The 23,044-nt window shown below is 35.6% G+C and overlaps 2 protein-coding genes and 1 long non-coding RNA gene across 4 annotated transcripts; all 3 read right to left on the reverse strand.

Moving 5' to 3' along the window:
• Positions 1-313: 313 nt before the first annotated feature.
• On the reverse strand, positions 314-2,176 carry LOC134254316 (uncharacterized). The gene has a single exon (XM_062736840.1). It carries the CDS (start codon positions 2,146-2,148, stop codon positions 472-474), a length of 1,677 nt encoding a protein of 558 aa, XP_062592824.1. The 5' UTR covers positions 2,149-2,176; the 3' UTR covers positions 314-471.
• An 8,058-nt stretch (positions 2,177-10,234) lies between these two features.
• On the reverse strand, positions 10,235-11,341 carry LOC134254318 (uncharacterized). Of its 2 annotated transcripts, none has more exons than XR_009989298.1 (3): positions 11,056-11,341; positions 10,471-10,587; positions 10,235-10,269 (listed from the first exon to the last, which is right to left on the reverse strand). It is a non-coding gene; the product is annotated as an uncharacterized LOC134254318 (long non-coding RNA). The 2 variants fall into 2 exon arrangements; XR_009989299.1 differs by lacking the exon at positions 11,056-11,341 and adding an exon at positions 10,692-10,764.
• Positions 11,342-12,739: 1,398 nt separating this feature from the next.
• On the reverse strand, positions 12,740-17,089 carry LOC134254322 (uncharacterized protein K02A2.6-like). The gene has a single exon (XM_062736845.1). It carries the CDS (start codon positions 17,087-17,089, stop codon positions 13,178-13,180), a length of 3,912 nt encoding a protein of 1,303 aa, XP_062592829.1. The 3' UTR covers positions 12,740-13,177.
• Positions 17,090-23,044: the final 5,955 nt, after the last annotated feature.

A 23,044-nucleotide genomic window follows, 5' to 3' on the forward strand; every position in this document is an offset into this window, starting at 1 on the left:
AATATTCTTTGAGCACTAATTTTTTAGGAATTTGTTGTTGAGCAGATCCACGAAATTCAATGTTCATTCAATTGAAAAATACAATATTCATTTGTATATGCAATGCTTTACATGCTTTAGTCAACAAAATTGTGTATCCTTCAAAACGTCTATTTTTACAAAATCCATGATGGCAACGAAAATATTGATGAAACTGCAGTAAATAGTATTTTTCATGAGATATTGAAAGTTTCTTCTAATGGTGGGTCATTATTGGGCAGTCATTTCAACCTTGGATAGAATTATGATAAAATTGTTTATAAATTATAATTAATATTTTATACCTTATTGATAATATTATTATATGAATTAATTTACACAAACATATGAACATGAGAAAGTGAACCTGAATCAAACTATAAATTCTTGTGATTTTGGTGACATTGGAAAAAGTTTCTCTCACAATTAAGTCATTTTTTAAAACACATTTCTTTACATGTATTTGATTTTCTTCACTTTACCACTGTAATACTCAGCCACAAGGAGGTTGTCTCTGGTGTCTACACATAAACCCGATGGATAATACATTAATGTAACGTTATTAATGTCAAGGAGGAACTGTCCGTCCTGATCTAGGATATGGATACAGTGGTTATAACATTCTGATAACAGGATCTGACCCTGGTTGTCTGTTGTGATGCCGCATGGATAGAATGATCCCTTGTTAGTAGAGTAACGACCAGTGTATCTAAATCGGAGTTTTCCTGCCTGATTAACCACCACTACTTGACTTGCTCCACGGTCAGCCACACATATATCCAGGTTCCTGTTCTCAGTGATGTATTTAGAATGGGTATTAGATGAATACAGAGGTTTACCTTCACTATCAAACTGAATGGTTTGTTTTTCTGTGGAGCGAGAGAAACGGACAACTTTTGATTGACCTTTATCATTGCTGTCCATGATAACCAGGAGGTCACCAGAGGAGGTACAACAGACACAGTGCGGTGTCCACCCCTGTAGTCTGATCACTTCCTGTATCTGTTTATTCTTCACTATGTTTACAGTTCTTGTAACAGGGTCAGTATAAACTAGATCTCCACTCCTTGTCACTGCTATGCCACGTGGTGTGTTCCCTGACTGGGTTTGGATTGACTTCAGTAGTTTACCCTGGAGGTTGTAAAGATTTATGATTTTGTCTCCTCCACGTATCCAGATTTCTTCATCACTGAGACAGGTAACACTGTATAGTTTGTTATACCCAGTGTCTATGGTGGTGATGAGCTCTGGTTCATCAAGCAGTGGTTTGACTGGAGGACAGGATACAGCTTCTGGTGTCTTCATTGTGTAGCCATGTTCTTCTGTTGTAATGGATAATGATGACAGAAATCCAAACATTTGATAGAACTGTTCTGTGTTGATCTGATGAGGAGAGAAACTTGGTAATAAAACGTTGACTTTAGGAGGTAAACTTCTGAATTCAGCATTCCTGGATTTGTATGCAGAGGTTAGGGAGATATCATTGGAGTACAGTATTTTCTTCAGATCAAATATACACTGTGTAACGTCAGAAGTAATCTGTTTGATTTCATTTTCCTGTTTGTTTAGAGCAGCCAGGTGTTTAGTTTTCATTTCATCAATTTCCGATTTTTGTTTGTTAACAACGATATTAATTTCTCTGTGCCAGTCTTCTCCTTGTTTGGTGACAGCGGTTGTCAGTTTCTCATAATGTTTTTCGAAGTTGACTTTTTCAGAGTTTAAATCTGATGCAATTTCTTCATAAGTAGGATATATTCTTTTTTCTAGCTCTGTTAAATCCTTGTTTAAAATTTCTTGAATGAATCTGGGATTCTGTAAGATGTCTGTAAATTTATGCCCATGATGTTTATCAGAGGAGATGCAGGTAGAACAGACAGGAATGTCACATTTCTCACAGTAAAGTTCACAATGTCTCTGGGTGTGGTTTGGGCATTTCGGATAGTTCGCGTTATGAGTAGAAGTTCTGTTTTTGTATGGTACAACTTTGTGTCTTTTAGATGAATCAGAGAGATGTTCCCCTACACAGGCCTTACACAGGTTAATCTGACAAAGTTCACAATGACTCTGTAATGCAGCTGTTTGACACAGGTCACAGAGGAGGAGTACTTGAGCTCTGTCCAGGGGGTCCATCACTGAGGGTTTGGTCAAATGGTTAGATGACCCTGTGTGAAGTGAGTGGAGACATGAGTCACTGACTTCAGAAATTTTACGTAATTTTAAACGAATCAATGTAAAGTTTTGTTGTATTTGTGAAACTGTCAGACAAAGTTGGTTCAGAAGGAGAGAAAGGATCAATTTGTAGTTGAAAAATACTGTATAAATTTTCCTTATGTTTGAAAAATATTATTATTTGGAACAAAATCTTAATATTTACAACAGTCGAAACAGTTTTGATGTAGTCAGTATGATCGATCTAATGTGGCTCTCTCGTGCTTTTGACTTACATTGAATGCGTTTTACTATACTTGAGATCAGAAATGACACCTGGAAAGATCTTATAACATATTAAATCTTAAATTTTATCTTGTCTCACCTCAAAATCCAACATTTCCTCTCTGATAATCCCAAACATTACAATATACGCCCTTGTCTTTGTTCTAAATATTTACCTGTTCTCCATATCACGCGATATAAAAACCTGAGATATCTGATCTGCCTGCGTTGAGATTTCAGAAAAAAAACACCAAAATTAGGAGTTAAGAATCATCCTATCTGTCTCCAGTTGTGTATACATCTATTTTTTATCGGAGGAAAATCTTTAAATTAATTTTCTTTTTTAAAAAAAATTGTTGTTTTATAACCTAATGTACCTGATATTTGTAAGTTTTAACGACGAATGACTTCATGCAGTTACAATGTACATATGTAAGGATATGCGAAAATTGCGACAAAATAGACCCTTAAAACAAACATTTTTCTTTTATTTGCAAGAATAGTCAACATCTGCAATTATACATAAATTTACAGGTCATGTATTCATTTATGAGGTACGAATGTTTTTTCAAAGGCGGGGTCATCATAATTTTTTAATCTCCACAAGATTATGAGGACGCCCACTGCCTTGAAAATGTTCAACTACATGTAGGAATGTATTTACACTAGACAAAATTGCTAATGCACCACCTAAGAGAATTAATATTTTACTTTAAAAAACCTGTTTATGATGCATTTGATATATAAATATGTTACTTCAACAAAAAATATTTAAATCCCCTGAATAATTTCTCCTTTATTTCTTAAGAAAATCCATTGCGTTAATCACTGAATTAACTACATGTACATTAGGCATGTCGCCTGTACAGATTTCTTAGTCAGTGGCTGTTCCATCAATGAAACGTAGAAAGACGTTTGCGTCATTAATACAATACTTAACATTTTTAATCTTACTTTAAATGATTCTTTAAACAGATGTTAACTGAATATAAACAATAAAATGTCTTTCTTTGTTTGTTATTACTGGAATTAACGATCGCAGCTATTGCAGAAAAAAAAATACTTAACCCGCTTACGCGGGTTATGTATTTTTTCTGCAACAGCTGCTTCCGATATATAATAATTCCAGTAATAACAAGCAAAACAAGCATTGTATTGTTTAAATAAGACATATTAATGCCAAGCTTTAAAAATAACTACAATGTTAATTGAAGTGTGACCAATTCATAGAAAACCGGGAAAAATATTGTGTATTCCATTTATGAAGAAAAAATTCAATGTTTTCTTTGTATTTGTGTTCTTTCCATTTGTACTAGTAATAAACTCAGAAAAAAGTTACACCGTATCCTGCGTTTGACGCTCGAAAAGTGTGCAAAAGCAGACATGATGGCGTCTGCAGGGGTTCCTTTAGAAATATCTGTATGAAATAAAAACAATAAAAATCTTTAAAATACCAATCATGAAAAATTGTTCCAATTAGAAACAAACATAAAAATGTTTACTATGGATTACAACGGCATTAAGTTAGCAGCATACAATAATCTAATTGCGAGTCCTTTTCTGACCTTGTCAAAGGTTAGTGGTAGGGGGAGGGGGTAATCCCCCCACCGTTTTTCAAAATTAGACGTAATACATGTATAGGCATTGAAAATTGGGGCGTAGCCTCCCCCCCCCCCTATCACCACCAACCTTCATTTTCAACAAGCACCATTCAGTGAAGTCAAAGAAGGGTAAGTGGTGGTGTTTGGGGAAAATTGTTAACACCCCACGTAATAAGATTTCAAGGTTTGGAAAATGGTCATTTTATTCTCATTTGCTTGTCAATATCTTTTTAGTTTGGATTTTTTATTCTTTTTGAATCATGCCCCCACTTCCAATTTGCTTCTATCGCCAATATTACTAGATCTTATATAAGTTATTGAACTGAAACGAATATGCAGTGTTTGTATCAATATTTCGCCCAGATTTTACAATCAGATGTAATTATTATATAATAATCAAATCATTCATTACTACGAGTGTTAGATCGTAAAATTCGACTGAGGGGACAAGAGAAGGCTTTGCGTGCAAATCAAGTTGTTAATTTCATGGTCCAAGAGCTAACAACAATCAAGACATAATGAGTCCTTCAGATAACGACAGTCTCAACACAAAGCGTTGAGCAGATAACGACATTCTCAATACTAAGAGTCCAGCAGATAACGACAATATCAACACAAAGAGTCCAGTATATAACGACAATCTCAACATAATATGATCATGATCATTATGATCATGTTGATACTAAGAGAAGTAGGGAAAAATTAATACAGAAGCAAGCACAAATTTTGTGCACAATAAACATACAGATCTTTCAGTGGGTGGCACTGTAGCTCTCAGGTCTGTCAAAATATTTTTTTAGAAAGCTACAGTTCTGCAGCTATTCATAATTCTTCTATGGAATCATCATTGTTTGAGGAAGGAGGACTAACATTTTTGGATTGAATATCAAGTGAATCAGCTATATTTTTATTTCCACAAATGCTTATTTGGATATTTTATAAGTCAACAGATTCATTTAATTATTATTTGGTTAACCTTTATAAATTATGTCCTGTCCAGTACAAAACAAAATTATATATTTATGTCTGTCCACAAAAACTGACCTCCACAGTCACATCAAAATAATTCCACAGCATTATACAATAAAAAAAAAAAAGATATAAAAATATCTAAGACAAATATAAATGTATGTGGATTAGGGAATCGTCAATAATTAGTTAAATATTTGGAAAAATTTTCTTGACTTAAAATCTAACTCAAGATTATAACATGAAAAAATTTGTTAGGTGTAACACCTTCAGAAGACAGTTTCTGACTGGATACTTTGGATAACAGTTTGAGACTGTGAGTGAGAATTGTTGTAATGTGTGTAACAAGCAAAATACAAACAATATAGAAACATTAAACCTTTGTTTTATGTCAAATATATGCAATAGTAGGCCAGAGCACATGCTAGTTGTTGATAGAATTATGATAAAAAATATGGGGTGCTTTTACTATATTAAATAAGGAGCGACATATAAAACATTGTATATCCTAACATAGATCATTCATATATTCATTAGACTAGACAATAAAATTTTGATGTCGGTCCACGACAAAGGAAATATTGGGTGTCAATTTTGACTACCTCCGCGTTCTTAAAATGTAAACATTTTTAATCAAGTGAAAACAGTGTAAATTTACGCAAAATAAATCAAATGAATAAAAAAAATAGATAGAAAACAACTTTTGTTAACAGTAAGCATTGATGAAATAAGTTGTCATGATGTAAAACAAAAAGATATGAGCAATTGTTTCTCGAGATGGTTACTTACTTTGTCCTCCATTTTGAAATTGCGCAATTCAACGTCTAACAGTGAATCAACCGATGCCTGACCTCAATGTAGAGAGTGCGCGATAGGAATTGTGGGAAGGGGACCAGACTAATAAATTACATGCTTGATTGTTCTGATGACGACCGTCACAGGTCGAAACCGGTCAACAAAATAAAACTGCTGCATTCTCACGAAGTGTTGGTGATCTGAAATTTTGTGAAAGTCAAAGAAAACTTTCACTTCTTGTTCTCTGTTTTGTTGACTGATTGTACAATACAGTTTTTACTGGGCGTGATGCAGGAAGCAGAAATAAGTTACACAAAATTAGTATATACAACAATAGTGGGGTTACTATCATGACAAGATAACTCTGAATATAGCAGTGTGTACTTTATATTTAAGAAGTAGATATTCGTTAAGTAAATTCTCTGACTTTTATTGTTTTGTAGATTGATTGTGCAATACAGTTTTTACTGGGTGTGATGCAGGGCAAGCAGAAGAAATACAAAAAAACACACGGATCAGTGTCAGCGGATCTCGAAGACGCTATCCATTCTAAATCGGGTCAAGGACTACATGCAGAACCTGGTCCCCAAGATGGAGCGCTTAATTGAACCGGATGTTACCGCCTGAGGACCGACTGGAACCGCCGAGTCTGAAGAGTCAGTTGTTGGAACCAGATGTTACCATTGGAGGATCGACTTGAATCGCTGAGTCTGAAGAGTCAGTTGTTAGAGCTAGATGTTACCACCGGAGGACCGACTGGAACCGCTGAGTCAGAAGAGCCAGTTGTTAGAACCAGGTGTTACCACCGGAGGATCGACTGTAACCACTGAGTCTGAAACGTCAGTTGTTAGAACCAGATGTCACCATTGGAGGGTCGACTGGAACCGCTGAGTCTGAAGAGTCAGTTGTTAGAACAAGATGTTACCACCGAAGAACCGACTGGAACCGCTGAGTCTGAAGAGTCAGTTGTTGGAACCAGGTGTTACCATCGGAGGATCGACTGTAACCGCTGAGTCTGAAAAGTCAGTTGTTAGAACCAGATGTTACCACCGGAGGACCGACTGGAACCGCTGAGTCTGAAGAGTCAGTTGCTGGAACCAGACGTTACCATTGGAGGATCGACTGTAACCGCTGAGTCTGAAAAGTCAGTTGTTAGAACCAGATGTTACCACCGGAAAACCGACTGGAACCGCTGAGTCTGAAGAGTCAATTGTTGGAACCAGGTGTTACCACCGGAGGACTGACTGTAAACGCTGAGTCTGAAAAGTCAGTTGTTAGAACCAGATGTTACCACCGGAGAACCGACTGGAACCGCTGAGTCTGAAGAGTCAATTGTTGGAACCAGGTGTAACCACCGGAGGATCGACTGGAATCGCTGAGTCTGAAGAGTCAGTTGTTATCACCGGAGGACCGACTGGATCCCTGAGTCTGAAGAGTCAGTTGTTAGAACCAGATGTTACCACCAGAGGACCGACTGGAACCGCTGAGTCTGAAGAGTCAGTTGTTAGAACAAGATGTTACCACTGGAGGACCGACTGGAACCGCTGAGTCTGAAGAGTCAGTTGTTAGAACCAGATGTTTCCTCCGGAGGACCGACTGGAACCGCTGAGTCTGAAGAGTCAATTGTTGGAACCAGATGTTACCACCGGAGGACCGACTGGAACCGCTGAGTCTGAAGAGTCAGTTGTTGGAACGCGATCTAGATGAAGAGCAGGGGAACCAGTAAAATGTAGAACAAGTTTAAATGGAACTGGTCACTTTTATTTTTATGTAAATTTATTTGTAAATGAACTTCAATTTAAGTTCTCAATTGTGTTCATGAAATTTTTATACATGTCATACTGAATTTCAAGCTTCCTATGGGATATTTGATATCCATTTGTTATTGAGAACTTGGATAATTAACAAAGTTTTCATAATTAAGTCTAGAACATCCTTAGATTTCCTTTTTAAAAAAAATTGAAATAATTTTGAATTCTCTTTTTCAAATTACTAGCTAGAAGTTGGGTCTAGTCTAGCTGAATAGAGATTACATGAACATTTATCATTGAGATACAGTTGTACTACAATGTACATGTACAGAGTATTGCTGTGGGATATATCTACTAGGAAGTAAACTTTTATATTAGGTATGGTGACTATTGACCAGTTATTCAAAAGAGTTATTGCCCTTAGACCATGAAACATTTCTCAATTTTTTCTTATTTTGTTGACCCAGTAGTATGTATTAGGTTAATTTGCATTGCATGTATATATATTTCAAATTTAAGGACATTTGACACAAACAAATGGATGTATGGACTACTTGATATTTATTTAACATTGTAATTTGGTTGTGAATGATGTAAAATATTGAATTTCTAAAATGATAAGGTGTTTTTAAAATTATTAACTTTCTATGATTCGTTTGAAATGATACTTTTTTGCCATCATCCTGATAAATATTTACTTTTATTACTAATATGACATTATTATGAAATATTTAAATGAAAAAGTACAAATTTTGCTGTTATTTTTTAGTGTTCAAGAGAGTTATTGCCCTTAGACTGTGGATTTTCTAATTGCTCACTGAGCATTAAGTTGCATGGTATTGATAGACTTATCTGTATAGTTTATAATTTTTATGCTCCAGAATTTATACGGGGCGTATATTGTTTTTGTCCTGTCTGTCTGTTTATCTGTTTGTCTGTCTGTTTCAACTTAAACCTTCTTCATAACTTTTATACCGTTAGATATAGAGACTTTGTATTTGGTATCCATGCTTCACTAATTAAGCACTTACAACTGACACCAAGGTTAATGACCTTGTGACCTTGACTGTGACCTTTATGCTTAAAAATAGCTTTTTCGAACTTTCGTTATAATTTAGAACTGTGAGAGATAGAGACTTCATATTTGGTATGCATACTCCACTAATTAAGCACTTTAAATTGACACCAAAGTCAATGACCTTGTGACCTAAACAGTGAGTTTTATGCTAAAATTAGCTTTTTCAAATTTCGCCATAACTTTTGAACCCTGAGAGATAAAGACTCCATTTTTGGTATGCATACTCCACTAATAAAGCAGTCTTTCAATTGACACCAAGGACAATGATCATGTGACATTGACTGAGATCCAGAATTGCTTTTTTAAACTTTGTTGCCGCCAGGCTCATAGTGTTTCCCTAACACATCTTGTTAATTAATTGTTATCTTCATTAATTGATAATTAATTAATTAGACTTATCATTTTTATATACATGTCAGTTTTAAACAACTTTCTCCAAGTCATATGAATTTAGAATGTTGGTATTTATTAATTTATATTTTAATGTAGTGTTTTACTCATGGTAAATATTATTATTGGTTCAAATCTGACATTTCTTTGTAAATTTGATTTGGGAAATGTATAGATTCAGTTATTATGGTAAAAAAAAGTTCAAATGATAAAAATCAAGAAATCTTCATTGGTTTCTGTTCAAATAAATCTTATAATCAACTTATGAATATATTTACGCATGCATTTATAAAGTTTTTTAATACTCAACTTTCAAATTTGTATGTTTTAATTTTATTGATATTAAAACATTCAGTAAATATACATTTTTCTATATTATTATGCTGGTTCAGACTTAAAAGGTCACCCACATGGTGCAGTGGGGGAGCAGCTGCTTAATAGAGTCAAGGAGTAAGGTTCAAATCCCACTGTGGGACATGGAGACCAATCCTTTGGATGAGGCCAAATAAACGGAGGTACTGTGTGGCAGTGGATGCAGGCACAAAAAGATCTCATTGCTCATTTAATCGCCCCAAGTGTCAAGTATAGGTCAAACTTTGCAGCTCCCCATTGTCAAGCATTGTCAAGTGAAATTTTAAAAAAAATATTTAATAAGCATTGTTTTTCTTATTACTCTGGGGCCCAATTTGTATTGTATACCTAATACATGTATAACATTTCAGTTGAAAAAAAAAGAAACTAGAAGTGTCTGATGACTCTGTAGCTCTACCTGTCTGTACATATAACAAAGGAAAAGTAGCACATGAATTCGAAGCTTTGCAACAGGCAGCAATAAATAGAATTAGGTATCTTAGTGTCGTGTACTTGTGTGCCAAGTTTAATTGAAATCAGACCAAAATTAGAGGAGGAGTAACATTTTAAAGGAATTTCACAGAAATTTCTATTTCTAGTAACCATGGCAACATGGTTCATTGAAATCAAAAACATATGCACTAAATTATGTATCTTAGTGTAGTCTATAGCTATTTGTGTGTCAGGTTATATCGAAATCAGACCAAAACTATTTTCTTCATATAGTATTGCCGAACCCCAAAATACGATTTTGAACAATTTAGAATCTGCTATTTATCTCTGAAGAAGCTAGCTTCTACATACTGTAAGTTCACTACCAGTGTATTTCTGGTCCACACTGGTTCAGCCTCTTTTCTCCATGTCTTGCATACAAGTATCTTTTCTGTATTATGCAATAAAAGAAAAAATCTTGATTTAATAATGCTTATAAAATGTTTCTGAACAAAATATTGACAAGTGTCAATAAAGTAGTGACAAGTACTTAACTGGTATTTTAAAAAATCAGTTGGGGTGTGTGAATGTACATTTCACTGTCATTACATTTACTGTGGGAATTGTTTACATTTTGTTCCACTTTTAATACCTGTTTTGTGTTCCACTGGCATTATAATTTAGGCAGCTGGGTTCTTCCGAGTCTCGACGACAAAGTCCGATTTGATCCATTTCAGAAGTGCGAGTCAGATGTGATACCGGGTTCCAACTGTTTAAAATACAATAAAAATAAATATCAACTCGGGTTTTTTTTCTCGATAATGATCAAACCAATTAAGATGAACTGTTAGAATCAGGGAAAACATCGCTCACATTGCGTGTTTAACTTCAACTTCGAGATGGCTATTGTTAACTTGTACACGATTTCTACTTTCACTTTCGAATTTTCTCCGTATCGTAGGGTAGGCAGTACAGATGTACCGGCAGGCTTCAGTGTTCAAACAAATTTAACCAACTGAACAATAAATAGACCTAATAAAAATAGTAATGCTGATATACAAATATACAACATAGCAGAAATCTGGCACGTCGTTCACAGCCTACGACTGTACGACACAGTAGCCTGCAAGGACTGTTGAGTATATTGCCTTATGTACATAAAGTTCAAACATTTAGGGACCTCTGAAATTATGAAACTCTCAAAAACGTAATATTACAAAGACTACAAAATACTTACTTTTAACAGAGACTTGATAAATCCTTCTTCACCGTGTTTTCAATTTCTGTTACAGCTGGTGACGTCAAACATGACGTACAGTTTCATCCGATAAAAACAAAACCGATCCCGAGAAAAGCTAAGGACCATTTTTAGCCGGAAAAAATCCATATCCAAGTTGACATTTTGAAAGATAGACATAGAGCTTATAATTTAAGTCTAGATAAATTACTTTTTTAAGAATGTATGAAAAAAAAATGGACGAGGTGAAGAGGGTGCTAACAGTTAGAGCACCTCCCTTTCTCAAACCCACACGTGTACACACCCTTACACACACACACAGGCACTTGTGTCGGAAATACTTTATGAACCTATTGTATAATACTTACACAACTGTTATCTTTATATATTGGGTTTAAAAATTTATTTCCGACACAAGTGCCAGTACCCCCCCCCCCTCCCCACCCCCGACCGCCAACCCCAACTCCGGCGGTTTCGAGTATCCACATATGGACATCTTAACTAATTAATTAAATGTCACTAAAATGATTGGCAAGTATTGCTTAAAGCTAGGTCTAAAATTTGAATAATAACATTAATCTCGTGTTATTCTAATTAACATGAAATTAACATTAAAGAATTAACGTTAAATTCACATTAACATGAAATTAACATTAACTAATTAACGTTAATCTAATGTTAATATTTTGGTTCTAGTTTTTTAAGACAGAACCCAAGCTCACTTAAAATTTTAATGTTAATTTAACGTTAAAATTAACATGAAATTAATGTTAAGTTAAATTAACGTTAAAAATTAAAATGAAATTGAAATTAAAACTAAATTAACGTTAGGCACAATTGGCTGTGTAGCCATGTTCATCCGAACTAAACGAACTACACGATAAGGCTCCAAACAGTTTATTGAGTTCTTTCCCTATGAATTTTCTGGGAATAGATTTGGGTAAAGAATGAGCGATTATTTGTGGAAGATTTCTGTATATATCTATGTTGGATATGCCACTTCACAGTTTGGACAAGTCATTACGGTTTAAAGCAATGTCAACTGAATCGATTTCATCACTTATGTTAGAAATTGTCTTGTTTATACCATCCAGATTTTCCTGTAAAGTTTGTTACCGTATTTTTTTCTCATCTTATCAACTGCAGCTTTAAGGTTGTTGACAAGTTTGTTACTATCTTTGTGCCATTCCTCTCCAAGTTTTGTTATTGTTGTTGAGAGATATTCATAATCCTCTTCTAATTGACTCATTCTGTGTTGTACATCAGAGGCAATGTCCTTGTACTTTAGATAAATTGTCATATTTAATTCCATTTGTTCTCTAATGACTGTGTCCATTTGTTCTCCCATAACTTGCAAGATTTCTGATACCGATGATCAACATGATCAAGATTTTGCTCAGATGCAGTGCACTTTTTACAAACAGGAACGTCACATTGATTACAATACATTGCACGTAATTGTCATATTTATTAATTCAAATAGTTCTCTGAAAACTGTATCCCTTTTTTCCTCCATAACTTGCATGATTTCTGATACCCGATGATCAAGATGTTCCTCAGATGCATCACACTTTCTACAAACAGGAACGTCACATTGGTTACAATACATTGCACATCGTCGTCTGTAATGTTGTGAGAGAGAGGTAAAAGAACACGTCTGTCTAGTTTGCTAACTATTTATTAAGTGACCATCAGATTGAACATATTCCCATGCATATGATAATGATTGACAACAGATGAAATTAGGGAGAGAACTTTATCGTGAGAACTGATAATGTCAGAGAGCAGTGCTTGATTGAAAATAAACATTCTGATGCTGGCATGATAATTGTTAATTATAGATTGACAGATTTAATTTAGAGTATAAACATTACATCCCTCCCTTTCTTTAATTGAAAGCATGTACATCGAAATAATTCTAATTAACGTTTACACTTATCAAAGTTCATGTGGGATTCATTTTGAGAATTGTCCGTAATTTTCTAAATGTCCGTTCAACATTGGTGTCTCTTTCCTCGGACTTTCTAAAACAACATATTCATGCATAATTACTAATGTTATGTACAAAATCACTATATAATTATGATTTGGGGATTATTATGCCCCATTACAAATCTTCACACTATGCGCACACGTAATCTTTCAAATGCGCTGGTGGTCTGCGCTCGCGAGTTGACCGTCTAGGCTCCGGCTGTGCGGTAATTAATTCATCACTCGAATCGTCTGGTACCTCGGATGACCTTTCGTGTTCTTTAATTTTCTTGAAGAATGATGCGTTTCTGGTGACTTCTTTGTTATCATTCTTAGCGGTTATCATAGAGCCTTTTTGTTTAACTACTTCGTACGGCTCGGGACTGTATGGAGTAGATAGTTTGTCCTGTTTCTGTTGTTTCACAAGGACTTTGTCTCCCGGCTGCAGCTTATGATTTAGTGCTCCTCTTCTAATGTCTGCATATCTCTTCATTTTTTCTTTTTCTTTTTGATCTTTACGTGATATTTCCGTGTTTTTAGACGATGGAATAATCTCGGGAATTTTGGTTTTTAATTTTCTCCCTAGTAGTAATTCCGCGGGTGTTGCGCTCGTTGTTGCATGTGGCGTCGCCCTATAGTTGCGCAAAAAACTGTATAACTCTTGTTTCCAGCTTCTGTGTTCTGCATGTGCGGCTCGAATCGCTTTTCCAATGGTCTTCATGAATCGTTCCGCTTCTCCATTTGCTTGTGGCCATAACGGTGTAATTTTCCTATGTTGAAATCCTAGATGTTTTGCGAACTCCTTGAAGAGCGATCCGTTGAACGGAGGTCCATTGTCGGTTTTGACTACATCAGGAATTCCAAATAAGGCGAAAACGTTGTCAAGTTTCGGTATCACTGCCTTTGCTGTTAATTTTGATAGAATTTCGACAACAGGGTACCTTGAATAATCATCAACAACGACCATTAAGTAGGATCCCGACGGAAATGGTCCACAGAAATCCATGCTGACCTCAGACCACGGTCGGTTAGGTAGGGGTGACATCTTCAATGGTGCGTACTTTTGTCCTGGTACTGATGCTTGACAGGGAACGCATCCTTTACAAAATTCTTCTACTTGCTTATCTATGTTGACAAACCAAACCTTTTCTCTGAGTAGCTGTTTAGTACGGACTATCCCCTGATGACCTTCATGCGCTAATTTGATAACCGTTTGTTGTAATGATCTAGGAATGACCAACCTGTTTTCGATGAGTAGAACGCTGTGGTTTCCGTCACGGTGCAAAGTTAGTTCATTTTGCCTTCGTCTAAAAGTTTCAATTGTTTTATCGAGGTCTTTAGATTCTGGAATCTTTTTCTTGGAAATGATTGCTTCAATTACTCGTTGAAGGATAGGGTCTTTTTGAGTTCCATCGCTGATTTCAGCTAAGGTCAACGTTTTAGGTACGGCATTCTCTGTTACGTAATTAACGTATTCTTCGGCGATATCTGACAGACTGTTTATCTTTGTTGACTTAGACGGATGCCTGGACATGTAATCTGCCGCATTTGTTTTCCCTGGACGGTACTGTAGCTTAAAATGATATGGTTGCAGTTTTAATCGCCATCTCTCTATTCTCGCAGGAGGCTTTGAGTGCGGATTATTAAAAATCGCTTCCAATGGCTTGTGGTCGCTAATGACTTTGAAATCTTGACCAAACAAATACAGATGAAAATGTTCACATCCCCAAACAACTGCCAGTGCCTCGCGCTCAGTTTGTGAGTATCGAGTTTCCACATCATTTAACGCACGACTGCCGTACGATATGACTTTGCCTTCTTGTGTTAATAACGCACCAAGTCCTACGGGACTTGCATCAACAATCATTGTTGTTTCTTTTGACGGATCAAAATATGCCATAACTTTGTCACTTGTAAGTTCACGTTTCAACATGTCGAATGCTTTTTGTTGATTAGGTTGCCACTCAAACTTCACATTTTGCTTGGTTAGCTCTCGTAATGGCGCAGTAATTGTTGAATAGTTGGGAATAAATCTCCCTACATAGTTTGTCATGCCTAGGAAGCTCCTGACTTCACTTGCATTTGACGGTATCTCAGAGTTCTTTATCGCATCCACTTTTCTCGGGTCTGCGGAAATTCCCTCTGAACTGAATACATATCCATAGAATTCAATTTGCGTTTTGTTGAATTCACATTTTTCTTTGTTTAATGTGAGGTGTTTTTCCTCTAATCGTTTAAAGACTGCCTCTAGATTTCTGTCATGTTCCTCGCAAGTTTGTCCAAACACTATGATGTCATCACTGATGTTTCTAACCCCTTGTAAACCTTCAAGTGCTGTACTAAGCGAGTTCTGGAATACTTCTGCTGCTGAAAAAATTCCAAAGCTTAGTCGTTTATATCGACGTAATCCAACATGGGTTGAGAACGTTGTGATTTTCCGAGAATCTGGGTGTAATTCCAGCTGATGATACCCAGCATTCAGGTCGAGTTTGGAAAATACTTTAGATCCATTGAGATCAAGAATCATGTCATCAATGGTTGGCGTGACATGGCGTTCACGTTGTATTGCTGTGTTGGCTTTCCGCATATCCACACACAGTCTAATTTCTCCAGGTTTCTTAGGTTTAGGAGCAACGACGATCGGAGAGACCCATGGTGTGGGACCATTAACCTTTTCAATGATGTCGAGTTTCTCTAATTTCTCGAGTTCTTTCTCAACTTGTTTCCGGACATGGAATGGAATTCTTCTGTGTGGTTGTGAAACAGGTATCACAGATTCATCGACGTGGAGTTTTACTTGCTTGTGTTTAAGTTTTCCGATTCCATTGAACACTTTCGGGTACTTTTGACACAAAATTTCAATTTTGTCATCACTAAGAGATGCTATTTTCTGCACAATTTGCAGTTGAACACAGGTATCATATCCAAGTAAACAACCAGAGTTCCCTTTGACAACATAGACGTCCGCAATCTCAATTTTGTTTTTGTTTTCAATTGTTGCTTGGAATTTTCCCATAATATCAAGGGTAGTTTTAGAACCATACACGAACACACGGGTATCAGCCTTCCGCAATTTAACTTTGTTTTCAAGTTTCTTAAATGAACATTCATCTACAACGTTGATGCTTGAGCCTGTGTCGACTAGAACATTTACGGGTATCCCGTTGATTTCAACTTTTATTCGCGGTTGTCTCCTGGTAATGGAATTAATTTGATCTAAACCAAAGAGATATTCGCAAGATTCTGAATCAGAGTCGCTATTACATGCCTCTGGCTGTTTCACAGATTTGGGTTTACGATTCATTGATTTGCTCTTTGATCTGCAGACGGAAGCGAAATGGCCTATCTTGTGACATGCGTTACATGTCTTACCTTTTGCCGGACACGGTCCTTTCAGATGGGGAAACTGTCCACCACAGTTGAAGCATTTCTCCTTTGAGGGTGTGTCCGTCCGATCCCTGGTACCATGTTTTCTTTCCAGAAATTTGGGTGCATTGCGACGTTTCCTCATTGCATGCACTTCCTCGGCACTTTTGTCGGTCTTCTCGATTTCGCTTGCCTGTTTATCCGATAGTTCAAGTGATCTTGCCAGCTTAAGTAAATCTTCTAGGTTTATGTCGTCCCTCAGTGCTCGTCTTCTTAGTCTTGTTGAGCTGCATCCTTGAATTATCTGTGATTTCACTTCTTTGTCATTGTTGTTAAATTCACAAGTTAACGACAATTGTCTTAGCTTGGTGTGGAAGGTGTCAATTGTTTCTCCGGGTTCCTGCTTGGCCTGCCTGAATTTGTACACTTCAAATTCAGTGTTCTTCTTTGGGGCGAAGTATTCAGTCAACCTTGCTACCGCCGTGTCGTAATCATCACCTGTGTTAGGTAATGTCTCAAAAATCTCATTTACCTCCTCTCCAGCATAGTGAAGTAGCAGAGCTCTCTGTCTGGCTTTGTCGTTCTTTATTCCCATCGCAAGAATGAGATTGTCCAGTCTCAACTTCCATTTCTTCCAGCGTATGTCCGTTGCATTCTCATGCACAGAAAATGGTGGAAAGTTTGGTAATGCCGACATTTTGGAAAACTTTTGCTACAAGTGTACTACACAGTAGAACTAGTTTATATCCAAAAGATTATTCACAGAATCCTCGTCGCCATTGTAATGTTGTGAGAGAGAGGTAAAAGAACACGTCTGTCTAGTTTACTAACTATTTATTAAGTGACCATCAGATTGAACATATTCCCATGCATATGATAATGATTGACAACAGATGAAATTAGGGAGAGAACTTTATCGTGAGAACTGATAATGTCAGAGAGCAGTGCTTGATTGAAAATAAACATTCTGATGCTGGCATGATAATTGTTAATTATAGATTGACAGATTTAATTTAGAGTATAAACATTACATCGTCCATCATGTTTCGTACATTCGGGGTATAGGTGAGATTTCCTTTTTTGATATTTGACGATCTTGTGATCGTCGGATTCACTTGTTGAGACGTGTTTTCCCACACATGCCTTACACAGGTTTACAATGCATTTATCACAGTGCATCCGTACCACAGCAGTCTCACACAGATCACATCGCATCACGTCCTGGGCACTGGTGCGGGGGTCCATTGTTAAAGTTGTGCCTGAAGTAAAAATAGATTAAGTAGAGTCTAAATATTCTAACAGGACATCAGTAAAAGTAGATCTTTTTGAGAGTGTCCACTAGTGTTGTTGTAAAGACAAATTTCAGAGATGAAATACACAATCCCTAAAATTATTTTGAAAAATCTAATCTTTGAAAAACTAGGCACAATTTCGGATCTTGCAGTACGGTGGCATTTATGATTAGGGCGTCAAATCCCGAGAGTTAGCTACAAGTACTCACAGGTCAGGGTTGGCTAAGAAATACAAGTGGTGGGAATTATCAGAATTAAATTTTAGTCTTTCCCATCCCGGAAAATACTTCATATTTCTTCTACAATGTGAAAAATTCTTAAATCTTTAATTCAGTTATTTAATGCAAAATTCAGAAATCTCTTTTTTGACGATCTTCGTTCGGTACCAAAATTATGATTATAGTTTAATTGTCCGGGTTACTATCAAAGAGTAATTTCAAACTTCTTTTGCGACATAGATATGTTTTTTTTTTTACTTTTTGGCGAAGATAGCTAAACCAAAAATAAAAAAAATATGGTCATTATTAACTTTCTAGGTTACAATTCCTGAGCGAATTACAAAACAATTTTCACTAAATAGTTTCTTTTCCACATTTTGAGGTAATGTAACCAAATTTATGGCCATAATTAACTTTCCGATTAAACTTACTGAGAGTACTTTCAAACGTTTGTTTTCTCCAGTCTTTAAACAAAGCTAAAAAAATGCAAAACCATTCCAACAGTTATAACTGACGTCGCATGGAGATAACGATAAGTAAAGTAAATTTAATCAATTATTTAAATTCTGATCCCAGAAATTCTGGAATAAAGTTTTTGTCCTTTTCGTCCGTCAAGCTATATATCTATCGAAAAAAAAATTAATTCGCCATAATGTTTGAATGGATGAAGCTTTGACATTGATATTTCAGACATGTATATTTTTGGTGACATGGATGATTGTGATTTCGAATTTACAAATTATTACAGTTTAAGTCTGATTTTGTTTTAAAATGATAACCATCCATACTTCACGTCTTTGCATTGATGAATTGAACATATTATATTGTAATATATGAGGGTTGTCCGGTAATTTCGTGGACAGGTCGTCTAGTGTAAAAAATAATCATCACTGCGTTTTGAAATTCTCACTACTTATAGTACATATTTTCGGAATAAACATAGCAAATTTCAAATACATGTAGATATATACATAAATAAACAAATTATGAGATATTATGTTATGTATTGTATCGGAACACGGATGATAGCTTCAAAGTGTCCAAAGCAGAGTTACGTTTCATATTTGCTAAAATATAAAGTAGGATTACATGGATAAGTCCCACTTAAATTTAGAAATTTCATTGATGTACCTACTTGTGTCTACATCAACAGTTGAGGAACCAATCTATGACACACATGCTATCTTCTGAAGATTTATTAGCAAGTTACGGGCAGTATTATTACCATTATTCAACTAATAGACAATATTATATTGATGCTTGAAAGTGACAGCATCTTTTGCTATTACTATAGCAGTTTGTCTTTGTGATTTAAACTACCCGATGACTCAATTAAAAAGACACCACTTAGAAAACTCCCATTTCATTTGTATACCAAAGATCTGGTAATACTTTCATATTTTTTCTTCTGTATTCATAGAAAATAAGGTCTCATTACAACCTTCAGTTCAAAATGAACTGCTATTCGGTGCGCCGTAACGTCATCAAACTTCGCCATATTTCGTGTGTTAAGCTTACCACTTTCCCATTTCAAATGCTCGGGAAACTGTCAAAAATTAACCAAACGTACTACACCTTTTATAAAGAGGACAAAATAGATTGAGGAATCGAATATGGATAATTTAATCCCAATTTTTATATATGTATTCAAAACTTTTATTTCGAAATAATACTTGTGTCATCTCTAATAAAACCTTGGGGGTTTTTTAACCGTGCACCGTAGGACCACACTCTGTGCACATTCAAGCATAATAAAATCTTTTTTCTTATCTAAAGATAACCGAAAAAATTATGATGCACTTAGACCATGTAGATATAATAAATAAACATTTACTGTCAGGAATATTTCAGCTAAGTGCGTCCATAACTTTTAGAGAAAAACGCTTTGTCCGCAATTTTACCGGACAGTCCTCGTATGTAATCCTCACTGAGTGGAAGTTATTCTGATCACAATGCAGTAAGAGAGATTTTTCTCTCTTATATTAGAACTTCACCAGAGCAAATACTTAAAGGCCGAGGTTTTCAACCGTACGGTTTTCCTCAGGTAAGTTTGGTATGGGGTGGAGCTTAATCGAAGCGGCTGAGAAGCCCCGAGGGAACGACTCTGGCTTGTGTATACTACCTATATACACAGGATGTTACCTGAGTTTATTACCTGTATGCGTTTTCCTACGACTTTGTAAACCGAGGCCGTTTTTTTTTCATGTTAGCTCATTTTAAAATAATTGATATTTTCAATAATTCAACATTTTTTATATATACAGTGTGTTTTTTAATGAAGTATTATAACGAAAATACATTGAGCACCAAAATCTGTCGCTGTAATCTGGCGACAAAAAGGGAAGTAATTCAAATTACACGTCATCTACGCTAAACGAAAGAAGAAAGTGAATCATACAACAGTCTCTCGGTAAATAACAATGAAACTTAGAAACGATATTTTGAGAATAAAATGTTGAAGTAGAAATATTTTTGTCCAAATAAATATCTTTTTAAGATTTACCCTCCTTGACTTTTCCATAACGCATGGTCTGTAAAAATGGCCAGGTCGGACATGGGTTGATTCCCCGACAGCTATGAAAGGGGAATGGAATCATTTGCATCGTTTTTTTCTTTTGAGACTCATTATTAATTTCAAACATTAAATAAAAAGCAAGATGTTATATTCCGAGTAATTTCTCTTCTAAAACATTATTATACCGTAACTTCGTCACCATGTCTCGAAGAAAAGCGACACGTACAGGTTTGTCTTATAAATATAAATTCGCTTGCCTCATGGACAATGTTACAATGTTGTCTTACTTGTTTAAAAAATATTATGATACTAGCTTCAAACGCAGGTCAGTTTATTTTGTTAATTAATGGAGGAATAAATGTAAATTAACTCATGTTTTGACACGGAAATTAAAATTATCGACTGTAATCGTAAATATGAAATCCTCCCTTTTAAAATTAAATTTATAATATATATATATATATATATATATATATATATATTAAATTAATTTATTAATTATTTGATAGCTTGATTATATCTATGGCATATTCTTATAAATTAAAAAAAGAAAAAAACGATTTGATTGCTTCTTTATCACGTTGGGATGTGCGGTAGGCATCAAAAGCCTGAAAGTTAATTCGATGGTCGGTACGATCTCCAGACAAGGTACACAAGATATACACAACAGCAGCAAACTAAATGTCAATCAAATCAAAGTATCCAATCCCAGGCTTATATTTCAGATGATTGACAGGGGTTCTAAGACCAAATAAATTTTAAGGAGGTGCTTATTTCCTCCCCCTTTAACACAAAGAAAATGAAAGAGGGTTCTGTTAAGCATTACATTTTGTATATACGAGGGTTGTTAAAGCAGTTCGTGAACATACCAGGTATTAGTTCACTGGAGATTTATAGTGCTATATGCTGATAAAATTGTTATTTATGATAGATAAGCAAACAAAAACATTTCCAATAAGGTCCGCCAAGAAGAGTTATCTCCCCCAGGTGGCGCTTGTGTACTATGAGGTATAGATCCGTCGCCATATTGTTTACTTTATAAGTTAGAAACCGCGTTTGTGATAAATCGTCGATATGCCAGTGTATTGCTGTGTACCTATGTGTAAAAATAAGATAGGTGGGCATCTGTTCCCTTCGAATCCTGATTTTATATTAAAATGGCGAGTCGCGATTCGAAGATTGGATGTGAAAACACGAAAGTTATGGGAGCCAGCTGCTCACGACCGGGTGTGTGGCGATCACTTCACACCCGATGATTACATTCAGTCAACATTACTTGGTTAGTCCGTTATCGTAATCTTATTGTTGATCTAATTATTACGTTTTTAAGTTTGGAAATAATTCTTAGTTCCAAATTATCGTTCTTAGATGATGATAGTTATCTCAACGCGATGTTCAGCATGCTGGTCATAGCCTAACGTTAACCTACAACTGTTTTTATACCCTGGCGGAAAAATACGCGGTTCTCGATTTACCACTTACACAAACATCTGACAGTATTGTTTTTATACCCATATGATTAAATAAAGAGAAAACGTAAATTTGAAAGTAAGCTTCAGACGAGTTTCATTTATTTTAAGGGGAAAGAAAGAGACTGAAACCAGAAGCTGTTCCTTCTGTCTTTCCCTTTGCGTGTAAGAATGAGTTACCTAGCACAAGAGAGCAAAGATACAGTAAAAGAGTAAAGTGTGATACAGATCAGAGTGAAAATGTTTTTATTAGTGAATGTGTGGTGAATGAAAATGTTCTTAGTAGTGAATGTGTTGTGAATTAAGTGGTGGTGGAATCAGTGCAAGAAGTTAGTGTAGATTGTGATTCAGAATGTTATGGGCTTAAAAGTGATGAAAAAAAGCTGCAAGATCTATCAGTTCAATGTGACATTGGGAAAAACAACAGGTTATCTATTGAAAAATTGCAGAGTAATGATAAAATGGTGAAATATTACACAGGTTTTGAGAATTATGACCATTTCATGATGTTTTTTCAAGTTCTTGGTCCGTCAGCACATGATTTGAACCTTAAGAGCAACTTACTTTCCCCACAAGACCAGTTATTTTTAGTTATGATGAAATTGAGACAAGCAAAAGAAGACATTGAGCTGAGTTATTTAAAGTACTGTTTCAAATATCATTGTTACATGGATCAACTTTATGTACTTTCAACTTAAAGAGCTTAACATTTGGCCCTCTAGATCAGTAATAGATGAGTATATGCCCGATGACTTCTTTTCGAATTTTTACAAAACCAGAGTAATACTTGATGCCACCGAGGTACCAATAAATAAGCCCCAGAATGTAAATGCCCAGAGTGCCACATTTTCCAATTATAAGAACAAAAATACACTAAAGGTCATGATTGGTTGCACACCACGTGGCACTGTTAGTTATATTTCAGATGCTTACTGTGGTGCCACAAGTGACAGACAAATCATTGAACGGTCTGACTTGTTACTAGAAAAAGACAAATTTCAAGACCATGACAGTATAATGGCCGACAGGGGCATCATGTCCAGGATTTGTTTGCTTCTCGTAACATTCAAGTAAACACACCAACAATGTTAAAAGGAAAAAGCCAGCTTGAGGCACAAGATGTTGTCAAAGATCGAAGAATCGCCTCCAAGCGCATTC

This window comes from Saccostrea cucullata, unplaced genomic scaffold (assembly GCF_032062105.1).
Source record: "Saccostrea cucullata isolate Sc308-1 unplaced genomic scaffold, CSIRO_AGI_Scuc_v1 ctg4424, whole genome shotgun sequence".
NCBI classification, from domain to species: domain Eukaryota; kingdom Metazoa; phylum Mollusca; class Bivalvia; order Ostreida; family Ostreidae; genus Saccostrea; species Saccostrea cuccullata.

Coding starts and splice junctions, on each gene's coding strand:
- LOC134254316 (XM_062736840.1), bottom strand. CDS start 2,148: ATGGACCCCCTGGACAGAGCTCAAGTACTCCTCCTCTGTGACCTGTGT.
- LOC134254322 (XM_062736845.1), bottom strand. CDS start 17,089: ATGTCGGCATTACCAAACTTTCCACCATTTTCTGTGCATGAGAATGCA.